Source organism: Myotis brandtii, unplaced genomic scaffold, assembly GCF_000412655.1.
Source record: "Myotis brandtii unplaced genomic scaffold, ASM41265v1 scaffold399, whole genome shotgun sequence".
Classification (NCBI taxonomy): domain Eukaryota; kingdom Metazoa; phylum Chordata; class Mammalia; order Chiroptera; family Vespertilionidae; genus Myotis; species Myotis brandtii.
The window spans coordinates 642891-655393 of record NW_005365325.1 but is presented as its reverse complement, the minus strand read 5'-3'; the positions used below and the strand labels follow the sequence as shown (position 1 = coordinate 655393).

The following is a 12503-nucleotide window of genomic DNA, read 5'->3' as shown; positions in this document are numbered from 1 at the left end:
CCCCCAATCGGCCCTACCCTGAGCGTGACTGAGGGTGGCATCGCAACCTCCCAATCTGCCCTGCTCTGTGCATGACAGGGGGCGGCGCCCCAACTCCCCAATCGGCCCTGCTCTGAGCCTGACCAGGGGCTGCACTTAGGGATTGGGCCTGCCCTCTGCCACCCGGGAGCAGGCCTAAGCCAGCAGGTCGTTATCTCCCGAGGGGTCCCAGACTGTGAGAGGGCACAGGCTGGGCTGGGGGACCCCCCTCCCCCCGCCCCCCGAGTGCACAAATTTTTGTGCACCGGGCCTCTAGTATATATATAAATGCCAATGCTTTTAGTTTAAATTTCATTCTCATTGTATTTTTCTATAGCTTATAAAGTTAATTCGACAGCAGTTACACTTTATTTAAGGAATATGTATACGTTTTTGGTCCACAGGGGCATTTTTGCAAATAAAAGAAAGAAATAACTTTTAGAGTTAATTCAAATATGGGGTAGGTAAATTAAATGTGGGACATTCTCTTTCTCATGTCTTCTTTTCTGTCTCAGGGATAAAGCACTTGGGATTCAAAGCCAGTGTAGTAGTATCATTAATGTGGCAGAATGATCAATTAATAAAGGAAGAGCATGAAAGCGTTGACAGAACACACTGTCTAATTAGTACCTGATGGCCGTGATGGCCACAGAGCAGAGCTCCGAGTTGCTGCAGGAGAGCAGCCCTGTAGGATTTGTAGATGTACATCACCACCCTTGTTCAGCAGGGATAACTTCAGTTTGCCATCAGTGTCTTAAGTCTTTAATTGCACAAAACCCTGTCTTCCCTGCACCCAGAGAAGTAGTTAGCTAGTGCACTGCTGCTAATTACCACTGGGGGCTATCGGAGGCCGAATGTCAATCTTGGAATTCTTTGTGTAGTTCATGTTGAGAGTCATCAAAGACTTGTTTGATATGATTTGGGTTGGGGGAGAAGTCAGAATTTACCCTTAAATTGGATATAAGGTAACCCATTGCTTACTGTTTAATTTTTTTCATATTTTATGTTCAATCAAAGAAGCAGATGTGTTACACTTGCATATATATAGTCAACAACAAAGAAAAAGCATGTGACTAGTAAAAGGAATTGGTGCAAGATTATATTTTAGAGTTAGTAAATTTCACAGTTCAAAGTACATTACAGAGATCGGTCTTGATTTTGAAAAGATTTTGCCATGGATTTGATTACTCAGCTACATATCATTTTACTTTTTAGATTTCTTTATTTCTGTGAGTCTAACCTATAACATACCTTTTAATTATTTGAAAAAGGTCAATACCTACCATAAATATTGCATGGCCTTGTTTGCCTTCAATGTTTTTTAGTCTCTTCCTTCACTTTTCCTTATTCTTCCTTTTGTTTTTCCTATTCCTCTATTTCTCGTCTGTTCTCCCTCCCTTTCTTACAGGCTCCTTTTTCTCCACCACCCCTCTTCCAGTTTCTCTGCCTTCTCTCTCCCACCTCCTACTACCCTCTTCCTCCTTCTCCTCCTCTTTTATCCCTTTTCCTTGGAGTATGACTGCAAATTATGATGCATTAGGTTAGCAACTAAATTTTTGAGCTGGAGAATATTAGGGTTGTAAGTTAAACCAAGTGAATTTGGAAGCAGGTGGATGGAGTGGAGAGCTGTTACAAGATGAATGCTGGAGACTAGGTAAGAGCTGTTGTTGGTTTGAACTAGGCTTGGCATTGGGAATAGATAGGCTATGATGTAGGTCGAATCTACAGAATTTGGTGATTAGTGGAATAATGGAAAGTGAGGTTACCCTGATATTGTAGTCTAGATTATTAGGAAATGTATTTACTTTTCTCTCATTCATCCATCCATTCATTCAGCATACATTGAGCATGGTGGTGATTTTAACAGAACAAGGAATTCAGCAAGAGGAAGAACTAATTTTAGAGTCTGGCTGATAAGTTTGATTCTGGACATGTTGAACTTATAGTACTGATAAGATAGCTTTTAGAAGGTATTTTGAGCCCTAGCTGGTTTGGCTTCGTGGATAGAGCGTTGGCCTGCAGACTAAAGGGTCCCAAGTTTGATTCTGGTCAAGGGCACATGCCCGGATTGCAGGCTCGATCCCCAGTAGGAAGAGGCAGTCAATCAATGATTCTCTCTCATCAATGATGTTTCTATCTCTCTCTACTTCTCCCTTCCTCTCTGAAATCAACAAAAATATATTTTTTTAAAAAGAAGGTATTTTGAAATTTGATTTCAGAATTTAAGAAAATTTGAAGCTAAAGATAAAGAGCTAGTATCCTATTAATAATACTCAACTCATCTATTAATACATAGAGAAAAACCAGTATGCTTTATCCTTAGGTACTGCATTGGTATATGAAATAACCTCAGCATAACAATTTGGGAATTTTTGCTTAATCAGATTTGCTCATAGTCCTTTTCATAATTGATTGTTACTTCCTATTTGAAGTCAATATTTTATAAATCAAAACAGCATAATCACAGATATGTAGTAAAGGATGAATGTTATCTATTTTCTAACTATCTAATTGATAACTTTTTATTTGATTTAAGATTTAAGTAGCAAGCTACTAGTAAATAAAGCAGTACTTCGTTTTGTAGGTAGGAAAGGCATGAAAGCTTCCAGGTGACTAAGTTCTTCTGTTATGCCCAGATTTCAGGATCCCCAAGAAACCACATCAGGGAGCCAGCCAGTCCGATGCAAAAGCATAAGAGTCTTTATTCGAGCTAGCTCGGCTCCCCCACCTTGCCGACGCAGCGACAGGAAGCAGAGAGAGAGAGAACTCTGTGTGGAGAGGGGTTTTATAGGGGGTTGGAGTAAGGGGAGGAGAAAGGACTGTGCTCTGCCGATTGGCCAGGAGCAAGTCGGTGTCTTGTTCCTGGGTGTGGCTAGCAGAGGCTTAGACTTCCGGGAAGAAGCTCCTTGCCAAGCACGTGGCCAAGGTAAGATGGAGGGCGTAGCCCTTACCCTGGGGCAAGATGGAGGGCCTAGCCCTCGCCCTTTCACTTCCAATTCTAGGAAAATTCATTTCAACTTAGTAGTACTGAAAACAAATAGAAGTTACTGTAGTTAAAAGAAATGAACTTTACAACATTGATTTTAGTACATACCTATTCTGTTAAGACTATCAGTATTTTCTCTGGTTGGTTCGTGTTTTTCTCAGAACTCTGTTTTTTGTATGATTTTGCCTGCATTTTTCTAATATGAGGAAGTTCATGCTATCTTTTTGTGGCTATTTCTAGAACACAGGATGCCTTAGATTTTATCTTTCCATGAATGAATGAAGTAGGAATATCTTTGAGCTCTCAATGGTGGGAAGATTTGGTTAGTGGGGATTAAAGAAAAAGGAGGACAAAGAATAAAATAAGCCTTAACAACAAAAGGAAAGTGACTTGGGTCTCTCAGAATTGTAGTAAATGCTTGAGCCTGCTTCCCATTGGAGAGCTCAGATATAGAAATAGCAGGAAAGAAATTAGCGTTCACTTTGGGATTGGAAAATCTTGAAACTTAGTATTAGGAGTTTGGTTTCTCATGTTCAATAAAGAATCACTGAGGATTTAAAAATTAAGAATGTATATAATAATGACACCATTTTATTAATAGACCTTATAAATGAAACATCTTAAAAAGCTGTAGTGTCTGTATTGCGGTTTTAAATCATAGATATCTTTAGATTATGTATAATTTATTGTGACTGCCAAAATAAATTACCATAAGCTGAGTGGCTTAAACCAATAGAAAATTATTCTTTCAGAATTCTAGCGCTAGAAGTTTAAAGTCAGTATAACTGGGCAGAAATCAAGGTGCTGGCCTGGCTGCACTTCCTGTAGAAGCTCTAGGGGGAGAGTCCATTTCTTGTCTCTTCCAGCTTCTGGTAGCTGCCAGTGTTCCTTGGCTTGTGGCCTGATCACTCCAGTCTTTAAGGCCAGTATTTCCAATCTCTCTCTGCACAGTCTTCATACCACCTCCTCTTCTGTGTGCCAAATCTCCCTCTGCCTCTTTTGTGTAAGAATACTTTATATTTATCTCACCTGGATACTTTTCTTTTTCAAGATATTTAATCATATCTGCAAAGAACTTTTTTCCAAATAAGGTAACATTTACAGGTACCAGGAATGAAAAGCTAATATTTTGGGGTGCCATAATCAGCCTACCACAGAACACATTTTTTGTTTGTTTGTTTTTTAGACTTTCATTTTGTTCCGGAATTTGCTGTCAGAACAGATTGGACTGAGTGAGGCTTTTATCACCCCAAATGATGTACTTATTTTCTTGCCATAACTACCATTTTTTAATTGAACCCTATATTGTAGAATAAAATGTATTGCATTCTAATAGCACAACAGAATAGATCTAAAAGCCTAGGATGGTGGTTACTTAATTAAAATAGTAGTCAGGAAATATCAAATTGGTGAAAGAGATTGATTGAATTGTTCTTTGACACTCATGGAACTTATCTATGACTCAATAAAATTTAATGATAGCTTTTAGTTTGGGGCAGCCTTGGTTTTGTAGGGCTTGCTTGGTCAGGTTGATGCATGATCAGGTCCAATTATTCTTTTATTGTACCAAGTATACCTTCTATAATGGCCTATTAGAAATGACCTGCCTTTTAGCCTATACTTCTCCTATATAGCTACTAGTTTAGAATGATTCCTCTGGGGTCTTACTTAATGTTTCTGACATATTGAGGTTGAGTTTTCACATGTAAGTGTATCTTAATGTATACATAGTGCCATATTTGAGTATGTTGCATGTAATAATATTGAAGAATATTAAGCATATTACACAAATCTTCACACAGTGTTAGAGAAATGGGTCAGTTAGAGAACGTTAACGTAGCCAACTCTATTTTGGCTTTGGGATATTACTGAAATATCCTAGCTTTAGGGATTGACTAAACCTCAGTATGGGAATAACTTTTATGAGTATCATTTGATAAATTATGATCACAAAAAGATTAAGCAATAAAGCTATAGTTTCCTTTTCTTTAGTCATTATATTAATTAGCGTAAATATTTAAATGTTGATAACTGATAGATTTGGCATAGGAAGAGAAATAATTTGCCAAAGGGAAAATGGAAGCCTAATTCTCTTTGTTTGTCCTATAATCTTTCTTCCAGCATGCATGATGTTCATTAGTTCTTCTGTGCAACCAAATATCACAACTGTTTTTGCTCTGCTAGTTGAGGACATTAGCAGTGTGAACAAGTTCAGCATGAAGACAAATTCACTATCAAAAACCATAGTCAATATTATGATTAAAAACCGACATACTTTCTGAATTCTGCATTGAGAATTGAAGTCATTTGCTTCATGTTACTTGCCACAACTCACTGAGTGGTCTTGGCTTTAGCAACTTGGATAATAAATGACATGGTACTTGTAAGTTTTTCATGTTCTTTCAATGTCTGTAAAGCAGTCAATGAAGTATTCTGGATGAATACTGTAAAGTGGTTCCTTATTTACTTAAGAGTGAAAGATTACATATCTCAATATCTGCTTCTGTTATTCCCAGATTACTTAAGTGAAATGTCTCTAAATTTAGATAATCTTTCGTTACTTGTTTGTTGGGAGACTGCTGAAAAGCAAATGACACATTTATTCTTTCAGAAGACCTGATAGACATCAAGAGAAGGGATAACAGAAAACATTGAAAAAAGGAAAAGGAGGACAGTATAAGTGAGGTATCCAGTAAGCCATATTTACATTATCATTTGAGAATTGAATTGACATAAAACTTTCTGTTTTTGACCAAATAGTTTAAAGAAATTGCTGCATACTGAAAACATTCTTAAAACTTTCTTAGAAAACACATGTAAGAAAGATTTACCAATGCGTTAATTTATATTCAAATGTTTCATTGAGTTCTTTAAAATTCTTTCTTATAAATCTGCATTAGGATAACCATTTTTCAATAAAAATTATGTGCAGGGATTTGTAATTAAAATCTTCATAACTGAGCTAGAAGATGAAACATTTTTTATTTTACAGTATAGGTGTATAATCTAATTTTATGAGAAAAAGCGAGTCCTCCAATCGTGGTGGTATCCGTAGCCATGCACATTGTATAAGGAAGCTTCCTTCTCTGCATAGTTTGTGTTCTTCCTCTGTCATGCTCTGCTCGTCTGCACGTACCTACTTCTGTTTTTGTTAGTCATCCTCTCTAGGTAGATTGTCCAAGAGACCAGTGATTCCATCCATCAGCAAATTATCCAGAAAATGCTGTCTTTGCACGTTGTGACAGATCATGTCGCTAGTGGATTTATAGCTACTCCAGTGGTCTAATTACCCTGGCAAGTCGTCTCCCGGGCACAGCACTGTTGACTTGTTGCCTTGGCATCTAAGTTTTGTTTTCTCATTATCTTCTTTCTTCACGAAAGCTCAGATTTACAGTTTCTAAAAACTTAACCCTCTCTATTCACCATCCTCCTTATTTTTGATTGGCAGTATCATCCAGACAAACAAAGTGCAGATGTGCCTGCAGGAACAGTGGAGGAATGTATACAGAAGTTCATCGAAATTGATCAGGCATGGAAAATTCTAGGGAATGAAGAGACAAAGAAAGAGTATGACCTGCAGCGGCATGGTAGGTACTTGTGGGGAGGAGCCACAGCACACGGGCACCTTTCTAAGCACCATCTGCAGCTGTGCCTGGGGAGCATTCTCTAGCATGTGCACCAGGTTATTACCTTCTTTACTACCCCATCAGTTTGTAATTATTCCCCATTCTTAGTAGTGATTATTGTGACTCCATCGAGAAGTTAGCAAACGACTAGGACGTGGCTTGTGAATCTGCGGAAGCTACTTTTTGTAACCAATGAGAAATCTTTAATTACACATTCCTACTTACTATGTTTTAAATGTTTATTTTTATTAAATTATAGTACTTTTAGACTGGGTACTGTATAAAGGACAGTCTAAAGGAAGATACCCGATGGAGTAACATAAAGCACTCTCTGCCTCTGAGCTTGTTTTAGGCTAGGTTTCGAGATTATCTCTTGGATAAGCTATTCCTTATAAGATTGCTATAAATAATATTTTTGGAATGAACATTTCCCTAACAGTTTCAAAAGTCATTTATTTGATGCATTTTAGAAAATACCTTCTTAAAACAGTGACAAGCTCTTGTGAGAAAGAAAGGGAGAAATGTAGGTCAGGTTTATCACACATGGATTGTGGTTACACAAAGTGATAGGCTGTCTTTCAGCGCTGGCCTTGGGACAGAGTCCCTCAGCCTTCTGTCTGAACCTTCACTATGGACCCTACATGTTAATGGCGGGAGTCAATAATCAGTTACAGCCTGTGGGGAAAACACTCAATTGCACTCTGCAGTAGGGCACCAGCCTTAGCATTGACTCCTATGTGTGGATAAAAGCTCACTGTCTCTGTAGTTGATTATTGAGTCCCCTTCCGTGCCCTATACTGGCACACCATCAGACCCAATAAAGTGATTTTAAGACTTATACAACTATGGTTTTGAAAATTTGATATGAAAATCAAGGCTTTATTTCTAAAACATGTCATTATAGGATAAAGACAGTATAAAATAAATATACAATATCTATATTTTCAGAGGGAGTTGTCCCAATAAATTAAGTATTGCTTATAGTGTGTGATCCCATTGTGTATCAAGACTCCACGAGCTATTTGTTTATGTACTGCAGTGTTGTTGTTGTTTAAATAGTGACTTTCAGAACACTAATCAGCTCTAAGGCCCTTCTACTTTCTTTAAGACTAGTAAGGTTTTTTTCTTTAATGTTAAGAAGTTGCCGAAACCGGTTTGGCTCAGTGGATAGAGCGTCGGCCTGCGGACTGAAAGGTCCCAGGTTCGATTCCGGTCAAGGGCATGTACCTGGGTTGCGGGCACATCCCCAGTAGGAGATGTGCAGGAGGCAGCTGATCGATGTTTCTCTCTCATCGATGTTTCTAACTCTCTATCTCTCTCCCTTCCTCTCTGTAAAAAATCAATTAAAAAAAAAAAGAAGTTGATGAGTGTATCTTTGCAATGAATTAGGATTAATTTTCAAATATGTCTTGGATATTTTGTCCTGCTTCTATTTGGTGCATATCCGAGCAGCTTTCAAATGTATTTCTTTTGTAAATGTGTTGGTACTTCTGAGACAGCATGGGGACTTGGGCCCAGGAATAGAAAATACTAAGTGGCCAGGAACCCAGGAACTTCAACACTGGTAACCCTTCTGGCAAAAGAATGCAGAGGTGCTTCCATTTGAGGATGAATTCTATCCATACATATATCTTTTTAACCTGGGCTAAACATGATACAATTTCTAAGGAAGTTTTGAAACTAATACACATGAGTGTGTTGTGTGTGAAAAGGTACCTATGTTCCTAAAACGACCAAACTGTACTGAGGTGATTATTCTCCCATGGTGCTTTTGCACATCTTGATCAGCCTTTACTCTGTGGGATGCTGATTTGCTTAAGAGAAGGATAGTCCACAAAAATGTGCCTTAAGGAGTGTAGGCTGTGTACTGGCACAGTGGCTCTGCATTTTTGCCGTTCCACAACTATGTTCTATTAAGAACCTATCAGTGAAACTGACTAGATGCCTGTTGTCTTAGGAGAAAAGAGTTAGGGAGAGATCAAGAATAAAAAAATATTATCTCCCGCATTTACATCATCATGAGGTAATGGGTAAACCAGAAATGGAGAGAAATTGGAAACAGAGTTTAAAGTGAGTAATAGGATTGCATGAAGGAAGGTTTATGGAGATGTTGAGAGAACAGATAATCAACATCTTCAAGCCTTTCTCCTTGCCTTTGAGAGTTTTCAGTCCTTGGTTTTAAGTTTTTAATGGGAGCAACTATGACCTGCTGTATTGTAGGGGACTAGGTCATTGAGAAGGTCACAATAAAGTTTATGCAAAGCAAATACAGTGAGAGTTGGGCATGATTCATGATTCAGATAAATAGGCTGATCAGCTTACAATTTATATAATGTCAGTTTACTTTGTAAGTTTTTCAGGCAGGTTGAATTGAACTATTGCGGAAGAAAAGTGGAAATACCTCAGATTTAATAAATATTTTCTTTGCTTCTAGAGGCTCCAAATAGTGAGAATGCTTTGTTTTAAATTGAGATTGGCTTGCTTTTTAGATAAGAACTAGAAGTTTCTTACCCAAGTATAACTTGCTGTTTTTAAGTTTCATACTAGAGCTATTTTTAAAAATCTCATAATAAACCTAGTTTTGTGTTGTCATTTCTTTTGACATTAATTTTTCCTTCCTGACCCATTTTCAGTAAGTGGCTTCTCAAAAGAAGGAAATGAACTTGAACTTCTAACGGTGCAGATTTAGATTTGATAGAAGGAAAACCTTTGAGAGTGATAATTTGTTAAAGACCAGGATAGGTTACCAAGAGAGAGAGAATTTGTTATAACCAGGTCAAAGCACTCTTTTTTTCTGGGTCACCCCCTGGGGACATGGAAATAGCTTTGTCACACAGAACTCTTTTTGCATGTGGTGATAGATCATTGTAGAACTTTCTTTTCTTAGGGTGTGCTTAAAATATGTTTGTTTCCTGCCCTCATTAATTGGGAATATAAAATAAATTTGAGCTTGGTAATTCTTGGAAAGGAGGCAGGAGATGTTTTATTGGCTGATGTTGAATGCGTTCTCATATTTCACAGCTCATGGTGCTCTGTTGTAAGGAAAGCCTCATCGGTACTGGCTACAATCATTTATTTCTCTAAAAGATCATTTAAAGGAGCCTTTGACATCCATATTTCTTTGCTTCACAAAAGAAATTATCAAATGAGTTCTAATGAAGAAAAAGTCCAGAGCAGATAACCTAAAGTAAAGTACATACATTGTTTCTCCTTCATTTCCACTTCTATGTTCCTAGTTGTCATTTTAGGGCAATGTTGGCCAGGCTGAAGAATAGCAAATCTAAAAAAGGGTGAGTAATATTCAGTTCCCAGGATAGTATACATTTTGAAAGCAATGTTAACTAGTAAATTTAATCAATTAGTTCCAGTTGGCATATTTACCTTATTGTTTCTAAGGATGCCTCCAAAGGCTGCTTCCCATGTTCCCTTGAAAGGCATGTAGTTTTTCAAGATTAGGCTTTGCATTTTAGACAACCAGATGAACACTTTGGGAAAATCTTTTCAAGATTTATAAAATGTTCACATGAACAATATCTGTTCACATGAATGATATCTGTTGAATAAATCTTATGGAGCATTTTCTCATGTATTAAATAAGCACATTAAAACACATCAGAAGTATATCATGGGAAAATAATAGGGATCATGATTCAATAGCTTTGTAAGGACAGTCATATTACAGATCGTGGACATTTAAGTGGCTCTACAGAGTGAACAGCTTATGAATTATGTTATTTCTCTGTGACCTGAAGGGGAACAAACCTTCACATGAAGTCAGTGAAATTAAGTAATATTTTAAAAAACTAAGGAGATTATGTTTGGAATCCTTGGAGGTATGTTATTTTGTGTGAAGGTGTATCTTGGTTTTCTGTTAGTGAATTACTTCGGGAATATGGAGCCTTCACTCTACACAATTGGCCAAGTACTTGGATATCAAAAATAGCCTGGCTCAAAAGGAGATTGGGCTAGACATAACGTTAGTGTGTCTTTACTCAGAGCTAATCAGCTGCCCCCCCTTGGTTAGATATAAAGGGTCAGTTCTGGTGTTGTAATAGGATAAATATTTACAAATGGTAGGTAAGCAAATAAATCTTGGACCAAATGAGGAACATATCTTAAAACCCCAACTACATGTATGCCAGATAACTGAATCAATACATAATTTCTTAATCTCAAAATAACAATCCTTCCTGAAAAGAAGTTAATACTAAAGCCTGATTAACTCCCTAAGAAGGGAAATAATACTTGTAAATGTAGATAATATGAATTTGGGTTAACTGTCAGGAATGATATTTGTGCAAATTATGTTCGAAAACTGACCCTCACAAAATATTTGTAGTTAGATTAGAGTTTCCATTTATGGTCATATCAGTATTTCCATTTCATTTTAGGAATTTGAAAATTGACTATAAAAATGTGCTTGAGGTAAAACTTGAAGATAAGCATCAAGAGGCTTTTTTTGTGTGTGACTATTTCTGGGAAAAGTAACTATGTGAAATGATGCAGAAAATTCATCCAGACAGTTGGAGATTGGCATTTTCTTCAGAGGAAGAAGAGAGTATAGATAAAACTTTCTGTGAAGGTCCTCCTGCTCCATTCTATTTGTCACAAGAAGGTGACTACTTACATTATTTGTTACTTTTACTTAAAGACAATTAACTGGTATTTTTTTTTCCATGAAAACATATTTTAAGATAATTTCTTAATGATTTTGAGTAAAATTTGGAAAATTTCAAATAATGCTGTAGAAACCTATGGGCAAAATTATAGTCATAATTCTGGTATACTTGGACATAATTGGTGGTTCTAATTTAATAATAGGGAAAATGTAGGATTTTAAGAAGTTTGTATCTCCCACTTTAACCTGTCTCCCAATTTCTACGTGGGTACTTAACCTAGTTGAAATCAGTGGGTCCAAAACCAAGACTAGGTTACCTTTCTCTCGCTTATTTTTCCCCATACTTAAACCTGGTTCATATTACACTCTGATTACTTCTACTTTGCTCACTATACAACCAATGAAGTAGAAATGAGTGTTGACATTACTTTTATTTTTTTTTTTTCGTATGTGATCTTATTCTCACAGCTACCACAGTAGCCCATACCCAGATTATAACACATATCCAGATTATTTCCATAGCAGCTAATTGGCCTTCTCCCACAGTCTTTTACATTTTGATTGGTCTAGCTTTCTTTATTCTTACTCCTATAAAAACTTATTAAACCACCCCTTCCTCAAAAACATTTGCCCATTCACCTGTGATTTAAATGGGCCAAAGATTTTAAGTTTGTCCCTAAGTACATTTTCTAACCTTATCACTAATCACAAACCTAATGTGAATCGTCTCCCCTGGGTGATTTAGGGACTCCCAAACACAGCTGCTTCTGCTGTGTGTTACTACTCAGAACACCCTCCCATTCTGATTCTTTACAGTATCCTTTATTCAAGTTCCAACTCAAGTCCTCCTGTCTCCCCCCACCCCCCACCCCACCAAAACAAGCTTCTCTGAAGTTCTAATCTGCCATCACCTCTAACCTCTGAATTTAATCCACAAATTAATTATTTTTAATTTGTTTCTGTGTTTCCAATCTTTCAGTTCCATTTGTTACTTCAGAAGGACCAAATAATGATATAGATATGGCTTTGATAATAATGGGTCAATTTTAATGGGACTGACAATAGCAAAGTACATTGAACTTGTTAACACTTAACAAACCTAAAGTCAACTGTGCTGCCTCCCTATACTAAAGCTTCACAGCACCTCCTCAGTAATAATGGATGTTTTGTCATTTTGTTAATGGTCTGGTAGAGACAGGTCAATAACAAACATTATTAAATAATAAGAGTTAAAATAGCTGCCATTTATTGAGCA

At 37.1% G+C, this 12503-nt stretch overlaps 1 protein-coding gene across 1 annotated transcript in view; it reads left to right on the top strand.

The window, feature by feature from the left end:
* The window catches only part of DNAJC24 (DnaJ (Hsp40) homolog, subfamily C, member 24), a 40383-nt gene that overhangs the window by 18841 nt on the left and 9039 nt on the right, over positions 1–12503 (top strand). The window contains exon 3 of the mRNA XM_005873069.2: positions 6453–6591. Coding sequence (XP_005873131.1) covers positions 6453–6591 — 139 coding nt within the window. The remainder of the gene's footprint in view (positions 1–6452; positions 6592–12503) is intronic.